Here is a 20,655-nt window from a genome sequence, read left to right as displayed (position 1 = left end):
TATTGATTACTGTCCAAATGCTCTCTGCATTAAGGTGGATGCGAAACTGTATTACCAATGTCCTAAAATAGGCTGAACATGGCTGTTGAAGTCAAAGAAAAAAAACAACAAACTAATGAGCTGGCAGAAAAGATATTCGCAAACCTACATGGATGATACAGAAAAATTAAATGCAGGGATAGAATTACCTTAATGGTGAGCCTCAGCCCATGGGCTGGAGTACACAACTAGATTTGTAGCTTCACAACTGCAGAGGAGCAACTGTGACCAAACTCACACTAGCTATTAAATTTTTCACAGAAGCTAAGTCAGGTACTTGGTTTAGAAAGCATTGTAATCTAAATTTTAGTTATCCTAAGCAACCGACATGTCAGTACCCGACATGGTAAACTTCCGATGTCTTAATTCTTACCTTAGGAAAATCTTACCTTCCTTTGAAAGACCAAATTTGACTATCTTTAGCTTCCAACCATTGGAACCTGTTTTGTCTTCAGGATAACCTATGTCCCTCTGTGGAAACACTGGTATGCTTTGAGTCACCTTGCCACTTCCTCTTAGCTAAACTGAACAGAGTGATCTCCATAAGCATTATATCACAAAGTGTGTTTCCTAGCCCCATAACTTTTGTGGCTTCTTTGTAGTTCTCCCTTGTATTTCTAAATCAGTTATGACATGCGGACACCAGGCCTGGACTCAGTGTCCTATCAGCATTGTCATCACTGTGAAACCATTTCTCAGCCTTCACTTGCACTTCTTTTTATCTCTCTCTCTCACACATAAAAGCATTAGCCTTTTTAAGTAAGGAACTGCACAAGTAGCTCATGATGAGGCTGTTATCATCAATGACCCACTATCCCCTTTTCTGAGTTGCCACTTCCAAAAAACCAAACAACAAAAACGCTTTCTGTTTCTTGCTCCTAAATAGGTTACTTTGCATTTGACTCTACCAAAATAACTTTTTTTTTTAATTGAGATAATTCTGTAGCAGTCACTCTGCCTTAGAAACAAATAATTTCTTGTGAACTCAGAAAATAGAACACAAGTTTTATAACCTCCTAAGGTAGCTGACATTGGGATCAAATGTAAACATAGCTTCCTGCTTCCGTGCAAAGAAAGCAAGGATAAATCTGGTTCAGTTCTGTTAGTAAAGAGATTACTCACACTTCAGATGCAGAAACAGAGCTTTTGAACTTTCTGAAATGTCTGCTGAGTAAGAATTACCTGAGTAAACTGCCAGTAAAGCTTCATTCTCTTGGCTTTGGCATAATTGCATTCAATGAGCCTGGGCCTGCTGTTCACGTCCACCAGGCATCTGTTGTCATCATCGTCGATAGTGGGACTCAGAACACCCACATGGAGCTGCTGATTGCTTGTGTAATAAACATTCTGCAACAGGAAGCACAAACAAGATTTGTGGCCTCTAGACAGAAGCAGCACTTTTACCAAAAAGCTAATGGCAAAGATAAATATGCTGAATAGCAGTAGGCTGACCCCATAGTGGCTTTTAAATTATTTCCTTTCATGCAGGAGGCAACAAAACATTTAAAAGTTGTTCTAAATTAACAATTAATTGTTACCAACAAGTAAATGCTGGTTAACTATTTAATAAGAAATATGCAAACAAAACTGCTTGTTGTCTTATTGTGTGCCTTTTTACTTCTGTTTCCTATGGTCATGCACCATGGGTCTTCAAAGAGCAAGATGTACACCCTCTAGCAGGAAGTGGGGTTAGTTTAAGTATTGCCATCAACTGATTAGACTATTTCATCTGAGGATAATACCTAACTGGAGAGGTAAGAAAAGAGAACGGCAGCACAACAGTTCAGCAGGAAGGATCTCAATCTTTTATACGACACATAGAAAGATAAATGGAAGGTTTTCTACAAATGCTAAAAAACAAATTTGAGACAGCTAACCAGAATCCAGTATATACAATAAAAAGTTATTAGCAGTTGGTGACAGACAGATACACGGCAGGAAAGAGACCAGAATGGCCATGTTTCAGGCTATTTGTTCTCATTTTATTTTGTATATGTCAATACACACAGACACAAGAGACTGGAAAAAGGGACCAGATGCTGACTGCTCTGGATTTGTAGCAAAGGAGTGCTCTCATCGTCCTCAGTGATTATACTTATGACTGAAGGCATGACACTATTATAGTACACAAATTCTTTCCACTCTGACTACAAACAGATATGTGGATGGTTTCTCTAGAAGGAAGAAAAAGAAGGAAGGTGAGCTTGCCAGACAGTCAATAACGTGTCTTCTTGAAGATAATAGGTTACATATAAGCCCAGAAAGGTTAACACAGGACTATGCTGGGATTGTCTGTTTGCTAATCACAAACAGAATTTATTTTGCTAAAATCAGACCTTTTTCCTGAGAGGACCATGAGAAAGATGAAATGGCAACATCATGCTTTAGGAACCTTATCCGGTAAGGGTAGGTCTAAGGCTTTGACAACTCTAGTGGTATCAGAGTCACAACAGACAAGAGCTGGACAGATGCACCAAATTAATATCCCCGTCATCTTACTGTATCCATTCTATGTGTCTGTAACAAAAGGAGAGCTGGAAATTATATGGTGGTGTTTCTGTGCAAGACTATGTCCTCTGTTTACCCTCCTGGAACACTTCTGGGGCAGATGCACAGCAAATGTAAACTGACATAGTTGCATAAAAGTTAATGAAGTTACCATTAATGGTTTACACTAATCAAAGTTTTGACCCCCTTCATCCAGTTTCATTCTTTTCACCCCACAGAAATGATAACAGAAATCTGAGCTGGCTGAACCAAGGTGAGTCTAGGTTTTAAGAGTCCAAACAGAGAAAATTTGAATAGCTCAGTGATGCCTTACAGAAGAAGAGAAGGGTAAATAAAAGGACCTAGCAGAGCACATTTCCAAAGTGGTTGGTTGTTACTGATTGAAGTTAACAGTAAGAACTGTAGAAGAGCTAACAAGACCACACCCCAACAGACTCCATCCATAAGTTAGATAATTAACATTCCTGCAAACAAAACTGGTGCTTTAGAAGAGCAATAAACATTGAGAATGCACTTTCTAGACAGACCAACGGCAACTATTTTAGATATGTTTAAGATTTATCCAGATGCTTTTTTTGTAGAGAGATTGAGGTAATGATATAGCAAGGCAGTAAGATCAAGATGATCTTTTAAGGGGATTGTTAATACACTGACTCTACAGACAAACATTTTGTTGCAGCTCATTTGCCTCTTTCCTAAAATTACTAGAAAAATGGGAGGGAAATTGTCAGTTATTTGCATTTTTTTTACTAACAGGAAGTTATTTGTTAATTCAATTTCCTCAGCACATTGTCACCAGAGATGACATGGTAGAAGAAAATCAAGGGGGTTTGCATTTTTTTCTTTTCTTTTCTTAAAGATACACATCAGTCACTGAAAACAAATGAGCAGGCTTGGCTGTAACTCTGAGAAGTCCACAACATAGCTCAGGGTTGCTTGTGCAAAAAAAGTGGTGTACCTGCAAACCCTCAGGGCTGAGCTGTTTTTATTAGCTCAGTCTCCTCAGCCTTTCACAGAGTGACCTGAAGGTAATAATTTCATCTTCCTGGATAAAGCAAGCCCAATTCACAGTGCAGCTTCACCAGGTGGTTTTTTAGTGTCAAATCAGCAATGGTTCAGTCTAGGCAGCCTTCTGGGCAGAAGCAGAACGATGGCTCTGGCTGGGGGAATTACCCAATTCTGTTTGTTGGCAAAACTGTATAGAAATAGAACAATCAAATGCACTTATGCTTAATAGGGACAATTAGCAGGTTGATCTTTATCTTTAGAGAGCTCACCCTACCTACTAATCTCACTTCATTTTTTATTATGGACCAGTTTAGAAAAAGAGGTGTGAAATCTTGTATTCTCACCTAGTACTGGGAAAAGCACCTTTCAGCTCTTAAGTGGCATGTAAAAATAAGCTCAAACTGAAACAGACTGTGGTACGGTGGCAGTTAGTCCTTCTAATTAGGCTCTTTCAGGATGTTGCTTTGCTTATCCAGTAATATGGATATTATTTAATTATTCTATATATTCATTATTATAAATATTTTAATATCTTACCCAATAATATCCTATCTTTTTTCAGAATTGAAAACATTGCACAACCTAGTAATTTAACTGCTATGTTTTCCTAATGGAGGAATCACATGAAAAGCACATACCATCTACAAATTCTACTTGAGCAGCACGCTAGCAAACAGTGAGGTATCGGTTTGTGTTGCACTTGGCCAGAAAAGTTTTCTTAGAACTGGCTCCTTTCCCCCAACCCAAGTATAAAACAGTCCCTGCACTGAGACAGCATAATAATAACTATGTCAGGATGAAGGGAGGACATTCATTTGGTAAAACAGAATTAACTGTTGAGACTACTGATCAAACTCGAATGCTCTTCTAGGCTGAAACCTAAAGCTATTAAACTTGAAACCATGGTAAAGCCTCCCTTTAAATAATTTCATATATTAAGAAAAGTATTTTAATTGCTTTCACACTATATCTCCCTGTTTCTATTTGCTTATTTTAATTTTCCAGAGTACTTTAGGGGTTTCTTTTTTTGTTTCTTTTTTTGTGTGTGTTTTAGTTTTGTTTGGTTGGTTGTTTTTTTAAGATGGTACACAAATTACCTTTCTAGAGTGGGCAGTAGGAGATTAACCAGCTGAGTTACTTGAACTGAGTTACCATCTCACGTACTTATTAGGTATGCACGTATATGCTTTTTTATTGATCATATTTTAAATTGACTTGCAGGTAAAATACAATCTTACAGATTAAAACCATGCTTACGTTTCATCATCTTATGTGTAGCCCTATAAAAAAGTTTGTACTTGTGATTTAAATCAGTTGTTAAATAGATAAATGCCCACAGCATTACTTCTTCAAGAGGATGCTTTTAACAAGCATCAACAAGTACGCTAGCTGTTTTGCAGTCCACTTCAGCACAAAATGGACAACTGAGGCACTTTTGTTTAAAACACTTCAGAAGATACAGGCAAAACACATTTTACCAGCACATCTGTTCCTACAATACTGCAACATCACCATCAACTAACAGAACAAAATAGAAATTCTGCAGTAATTTAGGAAAGTAACTTTTGAACAATCACTCCAGTACTTTCTTGGAAGTCCAAACAACTAAATATTGAATACGGACTATTGAGTCATTATGGTAACTTTGAAAATTTTACCAAGAACTCGGACCTTTCATTTCTGCTACAACAGCAAATGTCACAGCAGTCCTTGTTCAAGGGACTGGAGACTCAATAACCAAACATTTGCTTAGTTCCACTGAAGTCAAAACACTTGCTGTATGCTGATATACAGATTCATTCAAAGTTCCTTTGCACTTTCACTGAAGACGCAACCTCAGCAAAACACAGCCACACATTTTCGCATCACCATCACATGCATACTCCCTGAGGAGCTCCTGAACTCCCACAGAAAAAAATCTTGCTTGGATGTTGGTACCAAAGCACATGGTTAAAAAAAACCCAAAACCAACACTCCCTTATTCTGTAACAAAATAAGCCTCCCTACATTTCATGAGTCTGCTGTAGCCCACAGCACTTTACCATCTATTTCTTTCACTGTAACAGTATTGATGTACAACTGTGTCTCCTGGGCAACTGGAAGGGAGCACCTTTGTTCAGGAAATCAGTTAGGTTCTACAAAAGGCACTTATCTTCTCAAGAAGCGAAATTACAAGGATTCAGCATTACTGTCAGTTAGAAACGCTGTAAAAACGTAGGCAGGATTTGTGATCTGCAAAGCGTCAGAGTCAACATGGGGCCTGAGCCTTAGGCACTTCCACATCTCCTTCAACCACACTCCCAGCAGGTGCTTTTCAAGGGTGGATGAGTGCTGTTCACACACTGACAGGCTGGCTCTGGAGGCTGCTGCTTGCTGCCTGCTTTCCCTGCCCTCGCTACAGGTCCAGCTGAATTCAGTGTCCTCAAGAAATTTCCTCTGGAAGCCTGGGGCTTGCAGCACATTAAAGTGATGCAGAAGAAGTTGTTCAAAACAAAACCTGGTGTTATTAATCTGAAGGTTTACAGCAAGCAAATGATTAAAGTAACAAAGGCTTCATACCTGGGTCTGAAAAAAACCCCCATATCAGTTGCCTTCAAAGTTTGACACAGGTCTCTGCCACAAGGCTTCTGTTTCAGTCTCCCTTGTGTTCTTGGAGAACAGCCCCATAACTAATCACCTTCGTAACTAATTCTCCTCTGGACTGTAAAAGGTGGGGTTTTTTACATCTGCTGAGAAACTTGGCCTGCAAATATCCTTGTGCCTGTAAAATGGTATCTTCCAACTAAAGGCCCAATAATTCTGTAGCTTTCTTTAATTTATTTTCCTAGAAGTGTCCTATTTAAGGCCACTGCTTCATTTCTTGTTTGCTCCACCTAATAATCTGATTATTCACATTAAGACATAATATAAGACAAGCAAACCGAGATTGGTATCACATTAATAAAACTTATAAAATGGTTCCCAAAATCTTAATTTCACCTTAAATAAGGTGAGAGTGAGATTTAGAATCACAGATTCACAGAATGGTTTGGTTGGAAGGGACCTTAAAGACCATCTAGTTCCAACCCCCCTGCCATGGGCAGGGACACCTTCCACTAGACCAGGTTGCTCAAAGCCCCATCCAACCTGGCCTTGAACACTGCCAGGGATGGGGCATCCACAACTTCTCTGGGCAACCTGTTCCAGTGCCTCATCACCCTCAAAGTAAAGAATTTTTCCTAATATCTAATCTAAATCTACCCTCTTTTAGTTTAAAACTGTCACCCCTCGTCCTATCACTACAGTCCCAGTTAAAGAGTCCCTCCCTGTCTTTCCCGTAGGCCCCCTTTAGGTACTGGAAGGCTGCAGTAAGGTCTCCCTGGAGCCTTCTCTTCTCCAGGCTGAACAACCTCAACTCAGCCTGTACTCACAGGGGAGGTGCTCCAGCCCCTGATCATTTAGTCAAGGCATACTTATATACTTGTTGTTTTTTCTAAGCAGTTTTTTTAAGAACAAAATTTATTTGTCCTAAGGAGACAGCTAAAGGATGAAAACAGAAATGAATGGTAGTTGAGAGGTGCATAGCTTAGGATTCTTAGGAAATCTTCGTGATGACTAGGAACTGTTAGATAAAATTTGGTGTCCTAAATATTCTCCCCACCTGCATTTCAGGTGAACTAATTTGCCGTATATTACTTTTTCTATTTAATATCCTAAGCCTAACTTTTTCAGAAAATTTGCTTGAATATCAGGAAAACTTGCAATACAGTATTGCAATGAAAACAAAAGCTGTATACAGTACTGATACTCAGACAAGCTCCAGAATAAAGGAGCAGCAGCTTCACCCTTTATTTGCCATTGGACCAAGCCACACCCTTGCTCATTTTTGGGGAATGCAGGGACTCCCCCTTCCTCTTGATGCAATCTCACGTAGCAAATCAGCATGGAAGAGAAAAAGGAGAGTTCACACTTGGAGTCACAGTCTCCTCTAAATCTCAATTGTTACGTTCAGAACAAAGGGTCCTTTTGCCCTTCTGTTCCACCTATCTCCTAGACAAATTCTGCTTTTAGCTGTAATTTTGAAATATCACTTGTACAGCCAGCCATCTAACTGCCAAAGAGTTCATCCTCTGCTAAGCTAATCCTCACTGGGAAAAACATGTGCACAGCAGATGCAAGTGCCAGAGGCATAAAGTGGGCACAGCAAAAGGAGATCTGTGTCAGCAGAATGCTCAAAATCAGAAAAAAATGAGTTTGTGCTTTATCGAAGCTTAGAGCAGAGATAATGCATACTGAATCTAGCATATAGGTATAGCAGATACTTCTTTCCTGGTGTTAGAGCTCATCTGACAACATTTGGCTACCTTTGTTTACACGGGGGGAATCATGCTAAGCACAATTTGCAAAATCCCCAGTTAGTACTTCAGTTCCTTCTTAACAGCAGCGAGGCTCAGCGTAGCGAGATGGAGCAGACCAAAACCTTGGGACAGACTTCACTGGTACAGATCAGCTAGTCAGTCAGGGCCTAGAAGACTGAAAGGTGTTGCTGTTCTTTCTAGAAAATTACTAAAGGATTGCCATGGCAGGTTTCCTGTAGGGCTGGAACGATAATTTTTGTGGGATACTCACATCTTGCGTGCTGCGTTGCAGTGGTACAGTACACAAGACACCCCAAATCTGCCATGAGAGCAATGAAGGCCCAGGTAATTCAGCCAACTTTTTTGCCCAGTGAAAATCTTTCAAACACCTACATGAAATAAAATCTGCACAAACATGATGCTGTAGAGAACAAGGGAAGGTACATGAGCTCTGCTGACTTGGACACAAATACACGGCTTTGTCCTCACAATGATGTGATGTAGTTTCTATTCATGAGAAGTTTGCCCTAAAAGATCAAAATGTGATTCCTGTTGCAATTAACACTGAAATTCTGCTGACTTGAAGTGCAATGACATTTTTGGCTCCAAGTTTATTATTAAACTTTGAAGAGCCACCAGAGTTGATAAAGACTTCAGAGCTGAAGTGGGTTGCCAGTTGCAGTAAATTATTCATAGGAGCTGGTTTATCATGTAGCAAAAAGTTACAGTAAGATGTTCAACTTAACACAAGATGATTATCTGAAGGATAAATTGCCAACTCCCCACTGGAAGTTTAAAGCAATACACACCAATTTTCAGGCTGAAAGCCATTTGTAATCCTTATGGCAATGTTCCCAGATGAAATCACGCTGAAGACTGGTACATGACTCTGCATTTATAATGAGCAAACTTAATGCTCAGCACCAGCAGTATTTATTTGCTACCCTGCTTTTGGCATAATAACTACGAGGGATAAGAAGCCTGATTCACCGCTACTTTATTCCATCTTTGAACTGTATTTTTCTTCAAATGAGTCTATGAAGTCATTTATTGTCAGGAGTAATATATTAACATATTAGGTCCAAAGCCTCACAGCAGATTCATACTTGACTACAACTCCAGCTAAAGAGCAGTCTGGTGGATTCCAGTAAATCCAGATTTAGCTAACATTGCTGTTATTTGGCTATTTATGTTGTTCTTGACTTTTATTCCAGCATTTCTTGTTACATAAACACATCTGAACAAAAGAACTTTCCAACCCTGATAAGAAACTCTTGCCAGAATCCAAATTCATTATGAATAACACAAACAAATACATCACTAAGATAAAAATCAAGTGTTTTCCCATTTACTGTTCATGTAGGAAGCGACAGGAGAGAGAGGCTGTGCTGTCCTATAGCCACAATCAGCAGCATCGCTGCGTCTTGTGCTCCCCTAAAAGACGTCCTGCTGAAGAAGTACAAGCATAAGAACACAGGCTGAGAAGTACAGAAAGTTATCCCTAAGCCATAGGTCAACCTTTAGAAGATTCATGTTACTTTTTTGAGGTAGGTTTTCAGCTGGTGCAGCCTGATGATACAACTTTAAACCAATTATAACCATATATTATCCATGTTGAGGATCTATTCACTATGAAACCTGCCTTACTGATGACCTGACAAACAGCTAGCGTACCAAGTGTAGCAACACCGTAGTTTAGACTTAAACTGTCAATCACGTAAGAAGAAAACAACTCGCTATTTCACTTCAGTATTTAGATTTTTATCTACTGAATTAACCCACCAGCATACTGATTATCTGACCTACTTGCTCTTCTTCATGCCTGTGCACTAATTAACTTCTGAACTCTAAGCAACAATCAATATTTGATAGCAATAAACCCAAGGTGCTCAGAAACTTTAAATAATATAGTGTGATGCTATAAATACAGGCTTAAAGACACAAAAATGTTAACATTATTTTAATAGAAAACAGACAGGAATTCAATGCCAGACTTTTTAATTTAAATTAATGAACCTATATTGCAGTGGAATACCTAATTCTGCTGTTGCCTACTTTGCTATTCTGCTTTGGTTTTATTTAAAAAAAGCAAATAAAAATCCTCTTACTTAAGCTCCACTTTTTAAACTTAATAGAACTGTCAATCGTTGGTTTTATATATGCTTTCAGTAATTACTTCCATAGTTTTCCTAATGCTGGTAACTACAGAATTAACAAGGCCTGGATAAATTAAAATTTTACTTGATTCACTTCCTAAAGCTTCTCTTGGTTTCACTCTTCCACAGGAAAAAAATAAAAGGCAGTAGAAAAAAAAAATCAGAACCATTCTAGCATAGACAACGGTGTCCTTTTTTTTTAAAAAAGCACACTGTCTTACAGCTCCTGTGACTTTGTCCTGAATCTGAATTTTCCCTCTCCCACCAATCCCTCTTTACCCTTCACAGTTTTCTTTGTGGATTCCTACAGAATCTCTTGCCTTTCTTACCCAGTTTCTTCTTCTTCAACACATACTCATCTGCAAACAAACTCAGCCATCGTCCCCACATGCTGATGCACTGGTCCATACTTTACACCATTTGGCCAGTCAACTCTGGCCAAATTAAAATCTGAGCTAGTTCATTACCATCTGTGTATAAGCATTTGGTAGCTCAGCATCAACAGGTTTAAAAGCAGATTTTTACCTTTTCACAGCTACACCCAAGTGTTTCACATTAACATGGGCATAGTCACATCCAGGTAATCATGCATTTATGTAACACACATCTTCATCTTGAACCTCTTCCAAAGTCATCAAATCTTGTTATACAGCCTTTTTTTCCTGCAACACACCTCTAAAATACAGCTTTTCTACTCAGAGTTGACCCCTGCTGGCTTCCCTCACTGATGTCAACACTCATGCCCTCTTCAAATCCATCCTGAATGCTTCTGAAAACTTGGTTTTCAGGTTGCCTTTCAGGAAGGCAGTATCCTTCCACTTGTGTTTCCCATGCTGCACAAACTGCTTGTCATCATTTTCAAAGCCCTTCTCAACCCCTCCTTTTACTTATCAGCCTAGCAAGTATCAATAGGTTATCTTCTAACTCCTAATTAGATCAGGATGCTAGCCTTCATTGGTCACACTTTTCAAGCAAGTATTCCTGGAAGCTAGGAAAAGTAATGCTGGCATCTTCCAAGGAACTTAGCTTCCTCTGCACATTCCACAGAATTTCCCTTTTGCCCAGATGTCTCAAAAAAACCCCAACCCAAAAACCAAACGATAATTTTGCTGATGTACCAAAAACATTAACCAAGAATGGTATGTCAGTACCTGATAGCATTCCTTTCCCCTCTCTCCCACAATGTCCTACAGTCTCCTGTTCCTAATATTCTATGTGTAGCCTTCAGCTCTTCAAGTCAAGGGCGTACTTTTTATTATGAGGCTGTACAGCACTCCATAGAATATACTTCTGGGTCATTATTGGGATGCATAGAACTACAATAATAAGCATAACAATAAAAAATATATAGTGCCAGGGGTGAGTCAGGTAGCTTACCACTTGTCAGAAAAAATGTACGTGTTTTTCCTACTGGTATAACCTTCTGAACATTTGTTAAAATAAATTGTGTTACTTCTACTATTATTACCTGTTTCTAAACTGAATTTGATGAAATTTTGTGTCTGCAACTGATAAGTCAGGCAAATTACAAGTAAGTAAGTGCCACACCTTCTAAATGAAGATACTCTACTAACATCTTGATCTTGAGGGTTTGGTGGGGGTTTTTTGTTGTTTGATTTTTAAAATTTTTTTAAATTTATTTTTTAAATCCAGTCCTATCATCTTTAATCCTGTATGGTAGTGAGCAATGACTATGGATACAGAGGTTCTTCAATTCCTCTTGTGTTCCACAAGTGCTGTGAACCTCCGTCATTTTGTGAAGGGAACAAAGTAAGGTAGTTACATGTACAACTTTGAGAAGAATTCCCAGCTCCCCACAGACATTACTTAACCCCTATGCCTACTGGCTCTCCTGGCTTCACTGAAAGCAATCTCAAATCTGTTTCTAATTTCTGATGAGGCAGATCTCACCCATTCTTCTTAGGATCATGCATGCATTTGATTTAAGGTTTCCAGAGGTACCACACTGATACCAACATATGCAAATACAAGAAAAAATTGTCTAAAAATTATTTCTTTTGGTGCCGAAGACAATAAAATACAGACATTAAAACGTCTACATGGAAGTGAGGCATTATGTACAGAAAAGAAAAACAAAAAGATAGGCAAAACATTTCAACCTCAGCTGGTTAGCAAAAGTCTGGTTATCTTTTGTTTGTTTGTTTGTTTAGGCTACCATCAGGGACATACTTATTTTTCCCCACAAAACAAAATGAAACACCCACAAGAGTTCATCAGTCAAACTTAAGTTTATAAAGTGACCTTCCTGCAAGCACCTTTGAGAGAAGAACAAATCGAAATGCAAAACCAACTCCTCTTAGCGTCTTAGAAAGTCTCAGTAGTAGTTTTTTAGTCTGCTTCTACAACATGCAAAGGAGTAAATCCCACAGCAAGAAGAATGGGGCTTAATTCATTCACAGCAAACCTAAAATAAGTCTGACATAATTCTACTGAAATCAAATGAACTGTCAGGATCCAAGAGTCTCTCCCCCTCTTCCTTTGCATGTGATAAAGTTTATAGATGATATATACCAAGCAGCACCATACACTGACCTAAATGAAAACATATACTGATATTACTCTACAAAGGCTGCAGTCAGAACACAAGTGGAACATCTTGTTGAGACTGAGGTGAAGCTGGAACCTAAAGATCCTATAGGAATCACAGAATGTAAAACAGTAAAAGGTGCATCATACTGAGATTTTTAAAATCACCCCAGATTTTATGGGAAGGTGGGCTACCTGTCATTCCGTGTAGTCTAGGCTAGAAGAGTAGCTGATACAAAGCTATAAAGAACCCAGTTAGAGACTTAAGTTACAATGGACTGAATACGCTGAAATTAATGTGCAAATTAAAGCTGAAGTAAGAGCCTAGGACATCCCACAGTCTGTCATTGCTCTCTGACAAAAAGGAAGCTCTGAAGGTTTCACCTAGTCCTATTAGCGGTGTTTCCTTCAGCAGCAGTTTTAACCTCCCACTTGACCTCCTAACCTCTCAGTGCTTGGTGTTAAATAATTATACTCTAAAAGTCTTATTATGGGTATTATTAAACTCGTGAATTAGTTAGGAGTGCCATATAGCGACCTGTGAGATAAGCAGCACTAGCTATCTGGAGTACTATCAAAATTCTAACACAGTGACTAGTTAGAAAGATCTCTGCAGTGCAGCAGAGGACCTCAAACACCAAAACAAGGAAAAGAATTTTTCTTTGTTTAAACCCAGAAGTGCGAGAGAAACTCAGCACAGATGTACAGCACTCGCATAGACAATTTTCCTCAGTTTTCAGGCTCTCGCCTGGCTTCAGGAACTGTATGGCTGAGATTGTGACATATTGTCATCTGGGAGCTCCACCTTAAAGGCTTATTACTTGCAGGTATATTGTGCATTTCCATACACAGAATATTTAGTGCTGCAATTTCAGTGGTAAGCAGTTCTTTTACCAAGCTCTGCCACTTGAGCTGTTCAGTGGATACTTCTGTAGTCTTTCCCCAGGTTAGAATTAGTCATTTTTCAGAGTAAAACCCTGACATTATTAAAGTGTGCAGAAGTTTTGCCTCAAGTTTTCATGCCATATACAGTCTATAATTACAGAACAGGCAAATGCTATATATGGCCTACTTTCATGCTCAGTAGCATTATTTGTAATAAACTACTCTATAACAAATCTCTGCCAGGTTTAGTAGCCATACATTAGTACTTAAAAGCACCAGTGGCACTTTGTCATAATATGAATAACATTTCAGATATCTGATGTCTGTGCTGTGATTTCCTTTTCTTTAAATGACTTTAAATGACTTATATGACTTAACAGCCAACCTCACAACAGTTTATTAATGGAGGATGAGTTAGTTTGAATACTGGTGATGCAGACATGACTGATAACCACCAAAGCAAAGAAAGAGCACCTGTACTATTTCTTGTTGGTCATTTCTGTCACCGACAGTTAAGCTTTTCTCTTTTTATAAAATGTCAAAGCGTCATTTACATTTCACTTTTAAGTTTGTGCTGATGGCTTTAACAGATGAGGGCCTGTGGCATGGTAATTCAGTGGATAGGGGTGAGAGGGGCACACTGGTGCAGCTCTCAGTCCTGTGGAGCACAAAGGAAAGTTACTCAGTGTTCCCACCCTGGCACGTTCGGTAGTGTTTTGCCTAGTTAAGCCCATTAAGCAGAAGAAAAGAATTTCTAGTATTTTAAATGGAGAGCATCAAAATCGTAACAAATCCTTAAGTACACTAGCCCACAAAAAGTAAAAACATTATTCCTTAGCTGTAGAGATTTATTTCAAACTACAAAGTCTATCACTTCAACTGATGTGTTTCAATCTTTATTGTTGGTCTCTCTGTAGTGACTACTCATGAAATTTTATCCAACCCAACTGTATCCTAAAAGGAAATTTCTTTCCTCAAACATTTTTAAGCCTTCCAAGGCAAGTGGAGAAGTATATGTACCTTAATAGAAGTGGTAATTTTCCTGCCCACCAAATGTCTGGAAGTAGTGGCTCCACTGTTTGACAGCAAATGACAGAGAGAGAGAAGTCAGCAACTAGAATTTAAATGAAGAGTCTGTATACTATGACCTCATTCAAAAACTGTAGCTTCGATCTTGCCTGTGTTCTTGAATAAATTGCAAAGTTCACAAAGCTCTGCAAATAAAATCGAAACGTGTCTTGGGCTGGAATACTGTGCTCACATCCCAGACATTCCTCCTTTCTTCTGCTCTTCTGGTCCCCAAGAAAAGGGCAGAGAAAAGCATCATCTGATACATTTTCATCACTGAATGTACTTCTAGAGCTAATGACATTTTTTACAGGAAAGATGGAAATGAGGAAGGATGTTAGAAGTAACCATACACCAAGATTTCTTACCACGATTACTTCAGTCTTAAAAAGACTTTCTAGACTAGGAACAAATAAATAAATAAATCTGTTTAAAAAGCAGAAAATTGCTTTCATGTCAAGCAGGACATTAATGCCAATTCAACTGTTCTAGCTGTGTGGGAAGCCTTACTGTGCTTGGCCAAGTGAGCTTCATTTCTCCTGGGACTAAGAACACTGCCAACGTCGTATTGTGCCCCTTGCACAAATCAGGCTGTAAACCTTGGCAAGAAATGAAACAGTAAATGCCGTGATATGCAAAGGCACATTGCTTAATTGTGCAAATAGTACAATACTCACCCCCCCCTTCTCATTCATTAGGGCTTGATTTCTGGGTCCTTCAATCATACTGTGAAGGCTTGCATATAAACTTAGGCCTTACAGGTACCCTCGGCCAAGTAGAAGAGGCTCTGTGTTCCTGAGTAACATCTTACCAGGTGGATGAGGCAGCAAAGTAAAACCAACAACTCTAAAACCAGGTTGTTTAAATGACCTTCAAGTACAACACTGAATAGCTAAAATAGCTACGCTAAGCTTCAGGCTGCCGAGGTATCACTCAGCTGTGAGGCTAAGCTGCCTTCATCACGAAAGGCAGATTATGTCACAGATCTTCCCTTGCATTTTCTGCCTGTCTTAGGAGCCTTTATTTTATTATCTGAAGTAGATTATCCTATAGTGGTATCTGCAGCACACAGACCTAAAGAAAAGAAAAACCCCTCTGTCTTGCTCTTTAGTATTAATACAAAAACTAGGCACATCAGTCACTCACAATTAAAAGTCACTGAATATTTGCAATATAAATAATACAGTTCTTTTGGGACTCTTTTAAGTAAATTTATTTTACAACATCCTTTTGATTGTTCTAAAACAACAATTACTACTGTTAGCAGCTTCCTGGTTTGCATATGAATAAAACCACTAAGAAGGATTATTACAATTGTCTATTGTACAATAAACTGTTTAGTGATTTGTACTATTTTGCACAGCTAATTCTCCCTAAAGAGCAAATCTGTGTCCCTACATGGGCCCTCTAGGATCGGATCCTCCCTAGGAGTGCAGGGGTGGCAGGGGCATGCACCAGAGAAATAGTGGTTTGGGAATTAACTGCTGTCTCCCTGCTCCTCCCCTCCTTCCCAGGGGACAACGGCCCATGCCCATGACACAGGAACTGCCATGCAAAGACACTGCCAAGGGGAGACACACCACTGCAGTCCTGACCCATGCACCCATGCCAAACTGCCGGGAAGGAGGGGAGTAACCTTCTCGATTCTTAGACACTTGACTCAAAGGCCCAGGTAGCCTGTGCAGAAGCTTATGAAAGAGGCAATTCACTATCCTTTCCATAACTGGGTGGTTGTGACCACAAAGCTAGTGTAATCCATTGACCCAGCAGCTATGTCCTGAGTTTCATGGGTACCCCAATGGAGCAGGTGACTGCAGATTGTGGGGTCTATAGCCTCCTGCTGTGTGTTTTGCAAACCTTACTGTTCTGTGGGAGACACATGCTGGCCTCACACTGCTTCAAAGTTCTTGGATTTTTTGCAAAAGTGAGATTTCTCCTACACTGAACCTCTGCTTACAATAAGATTACTATATGGGAATACCTATTTCACTGGGTGGGTTTCTCTGTATTGTACATATTTTGTTGGTCCGTGACAGGAATTAAGTGTAGCAAACCCACAAAAGAGCAGAGCTAAGTTTAACTCAAAGCCACATTAATTGTGCTTAGCTTTCCTCCCCAAAAACCCCAGACTGGAGTAAAATGTCAGTTTTTCAGTCAACAAACTGCTGGTCCAGATCCTTCCTTGGTATGCATCTGGAGGGCAGAACTACAGCCAACTACAAGTTATTTCCTTTGGCATGCTCCTTTCAAAAAACACTGTTGTTATCCTCATAAGCAGAATCACAGGGGAACAATTAGTGAAGAGAATCTCCAGTACAACTCACTCCATGACTTATACTTGTCAGATTCACAGTAGGAAAGAAACTTGGAGAGTTAAAAATTACACTACCAACTTCTCAGAAATTCCGGATGAAATTTCATGGTCTGCTTCAAGCCAACAGAACCCTTTCCTTGTTAACTAAACTGCATTGGCCCTAAAAGCAGGTACCAGAAAATATTTTTCCTGCAACATTCAAAGAACAACTTGGGAGATGAATGGGAAGCTGAGGTGACAGGCTACATCCTCATCTGAGATGCTGAATCAGACTAATGTACCTGATCTTGATATGGTGTTGAGCACAATCTGACCTGTTAAGATCTGTAGAGATTTATTATAATTTTGTGCTTGTAGTCATTGAAGGGAAGAAAAATGTTTTGAAGATCGGGCAGAAAAACAATCTGAGTCCATGTGGACCCATCTGTTTTTGCATCGAAGAGAAGTGAGAGCAACATGTGCCAATCATTGATCCAACTTTCCAGCTTTTAGTTTACAAACCTGGAGAAAAAGTTCTTCCATTTTGTAAGATTAGAAATTCATGCATGCAGAACTGCTCCCAAGCAGCCTTTTCATATACATTAATGTAGGTTTTCACTTGGCTGTTCTACCTTTCAGTAGGAGAGGTTAAATTCTGACATGTCTCCCTAAGCATCTCTTCATAAGCACTCCTGAATCTCCTGGACAAAGCCTGGTTTTGTAAGCGATTCCTTTTAATGAAGTAGCATTTCTTAGATGACTTGCATCCGTTTGCACTTGTGATACAAAATGTTCCCTATTCACAGGAGTACCACTCTTTATTTACATTATTTTGATGCTTCCTTCCCTCAACAATCAACTTCATACTAATGAACTCAAACTTCCTCAGATTTCATTATCTCAAAGTATGTATATGAAGTGATCTGCGTTCTCTTAATAAAACTGTTACTGATCTTGCATTCTCTACTGCACATGGGGCACTAGATTTGCTCTCCTGGCTGCACAAAGTATCTCTCTGAGTTGTCTGAATGTGGTCCACATTTAAAGCCTGATCCACATTTCATGGGTGTTAGCCAGATAGCATTTCATTACGAATTGACTGAAATCCTTGGGACAGCCTTACTGAAATTAGAGCTTTCGTCATTGTCCTGTTAGCCTAAAGTACTCAGAGTTTATCCTTCACTATCAGCTGGGAGGCTTCATCCCAACTGCTGTATGGACTATTGAATCACAGCTGCTACTGTTTTGTTCTGAAGATGTAACAGTTTTATGGGTTACTCCATTTGGTTAAAAGATACCTTATATCCCTAATAGCTTGGCTGGCTTGCTTTAAAGAGCAAAGAACAGGTGTCAGAAATATCAGTGTTTCTTTTATATCTGTCTCAATTCATGGGGAACTTTTAGCCTTTTGGAGAAGTGATGATTACATGAGGCCACGGAACATTTTTCTTGATCGGAACTTTTTTTCAGCCCTGGCCAGACACAATCATTGGCTTGGAGTTAGCAAATTTGGGAAGAGACAGAATTATTTCAATGCCACTTATATTTGCTCATACAGGGGACTCTTCGCTTGCCCAAGATGAGCTGGGTTTCATCTGCTTTGTACGGACAAAATAAGAAAAAAAAGTATCATGAGATATTTTCCTTGGCAACTTGCTCTAGCTGACCCTGCTTGAGCAGGGGGGTTGGACTAGAAGATCTCCCAGAGGTGTCTTCTCACCTCAACCATTCTGTGACTCTGAGAAATAGTCTCCCATAAGCACAAGACTGCAAACAGTTGGAGAGCAACAAAGTTGGAGGGACAGGAAGAATCCTAAGAGGTAGTTTGTCTGATTAACAAAAAAGTTAATCAGCATTGATCTTTAGAAGTTTGAAGAATGCCAAGGAAGTCAAAGAGAAATAAACATCAAACCTGCCACAGTTCTTGTAGGTGGTGGTTTTTTCATCTTAGTGATCATAACTACAGAGTTACCATCTCAGGCAGTGTTTCTCAGATTACAGTATTCCTTCAAATTATTTATGTGCAGTTATGAATGGAGTCTGCAGTGGGCATATTTAACTTCATTTGAAAACAAGCTACATAGGGTATTAAAAATATATTTGGAAGTCAGAAATGGGCATTCTGCAGCAAACAGTTAATCCATAATTATTCAGTATGACTCCTATTGAAAGTGAGAAATTAGGTACTTGAGAGTATTAACCATGTATGTCACACATCTGGCAGAATAGCATTTAGCTCACTTTACAGTTCATATTTAAATTTGCCCTGAGTGCTCAAGAAGGTCCCAATTCTCACAGTCCATCGCTATGCAAACACAATTAACTCCTGTTACTTATCATATTGAATTAAAGAATGTGATCTGGGAAAAAAGCAATCTGATTGCTCTAGAAATTCTTAAAAACCACAAATTCATAGTTACTAACAAGAAAGAGGTTAAACTTGATGAAAGCTTTAAATCAATCCAATAGGTGAAAGGACTTAGTGTCATGACTACATTGGACACAAGTAAACAACATGATTAGTCAGTCATTGTCATAATTCTATCCACGAAGCAATTATATGATGCTTATATAATGCTGACATCACACAACAATTTGAAGTCAGTCGGTACCCACTATATGACCATATTGTGAAAACACTGTGCAGGTGCATTATAATAAAGGAAACCTTTTTATCACATTGTGCTACACTAATGCAATGGTATTGATAATTTCTGTTTGAACAATGGGAGATTTCCTCATTTGAACACATTTCAGGACAAATTAAAAATTTAAGGATTTGGTTCAGTGTTAATATAAAATAGAAGATCTGACTAAAACCCAAAACTCACCTGAAATTCACAGCTCTGATTTACCATCATCGGCATGATCATCTTACATACTGAGTTCTGTCCCTGCCCTTTGGTCATAGACCTCCATACTAAATGCAAAACAGCATGATCTGTAAAAGTTGCAGGTTTAATGTGGTAACCTATCTCATTTTCTCTAGTCTTTTATTTAAACTTCATGTTATTTTAACAAAACTTGTGAGTTCATAAGCTGTACTGCTATTTTTTTCCTTCCCAAACTGATGCTATTAGTGAGCCAGTCGATGCAGACCTCACAGTTTTAAGGCTAATTTCAGAGTTTGAAAGCACTAAAAATAAATGCTGAAATGGAATATGCATACTGAATAAATCACTACATCTTTAACATAGCAAGAGCAACAAAGCTCCAACATTCGCAATCAGTGCAGCTCCCTGCTAAACAAATACAAAGTTAATATTGTAGTAACATCTGAATGACTTAAATGCATTCATCAGCTTTTTCACTTGATTGCTCTAAGCTTTTATGGACAGGCAGCTGAGCAGATAGGCTTGGCATAACAGAGCTATCCCTGTATAATTTGTTTAATCACACTTTAAGAGAAAAGACAAGGAAAAAAAAAAAGGTGGCAAATGATTCAAGAAATTGAGCAATTATTTTTAAAGCTATAAGGTTCTTTACCTTACAAAAACATGTAAAAAAAATACCAATTCCTTTAAAGGCATACCATTATTCTTCTAGTGTAACAGTGTCATTTCTGTACATTCTAAATTGAATCGAAATTCAAAGAAGTACTAGCTGTGATTGCCACTTAGTTGACATGTTAGTAGATTTCAGAGCCAGAGAGGACCATTAGGTTTTTTACATTGATCTTCCATATGCCATGGGCTATATACTTCCACCTGCTTACTTCTAAGTTCAATAATTTGTATCACATTAAATTATACTTTCCAGAATTGTATCAGCTTTGATGACTTCGACAGTTACTGTCACTGCTTCTTATAATGGA

General features: G+C 38.8%; 1 protein-coding gene across 1 annotated transcript in view; it reads right to left on the bottom strand.

Moving 5' to 3' along the window:
• Window positions 1–20,655, bottom strand: part of GALNT18 (polypeptide N-acetylgalactosaminyltransferase 18) — a 250,860-nt gene that overhangs the window by 17,391 nt on the left and 212,814 nt on the right. The window contains exon 10 of the mRNA XM_010563916.1: window positions 1,222–1,386. Coding sequence (XP_010562218.1) covers window positions 1,222–1,386 — 165 coding nt within the window. The remainder of the gene's footprint in view (window positions 1–1,221; window positions 1,387–20,655) is intronic.

Source organism: Haliaeetus leucocephalus, unplaced genomic scaffold, assembly GCF_000737465.1.
Source record: "Haliaeetus leucocephalus isolate CR32 unplaced genomic scaffold, Haliaeetus_leucocephalus-4.0 Scaffold173, whole genome shotgun sequence".
Taxonomy (NCBI): Eukaryota; Metazoa; Chordata; class Aves; order Accipitriformes; family Accipitridae; genus Haliaeetus; species Haliaeetus leucocephalus.
Note: the sequence above shows the minus strand (reverse complement) of the source record. Positions and strands in the feature narration are given on the sequence as shown.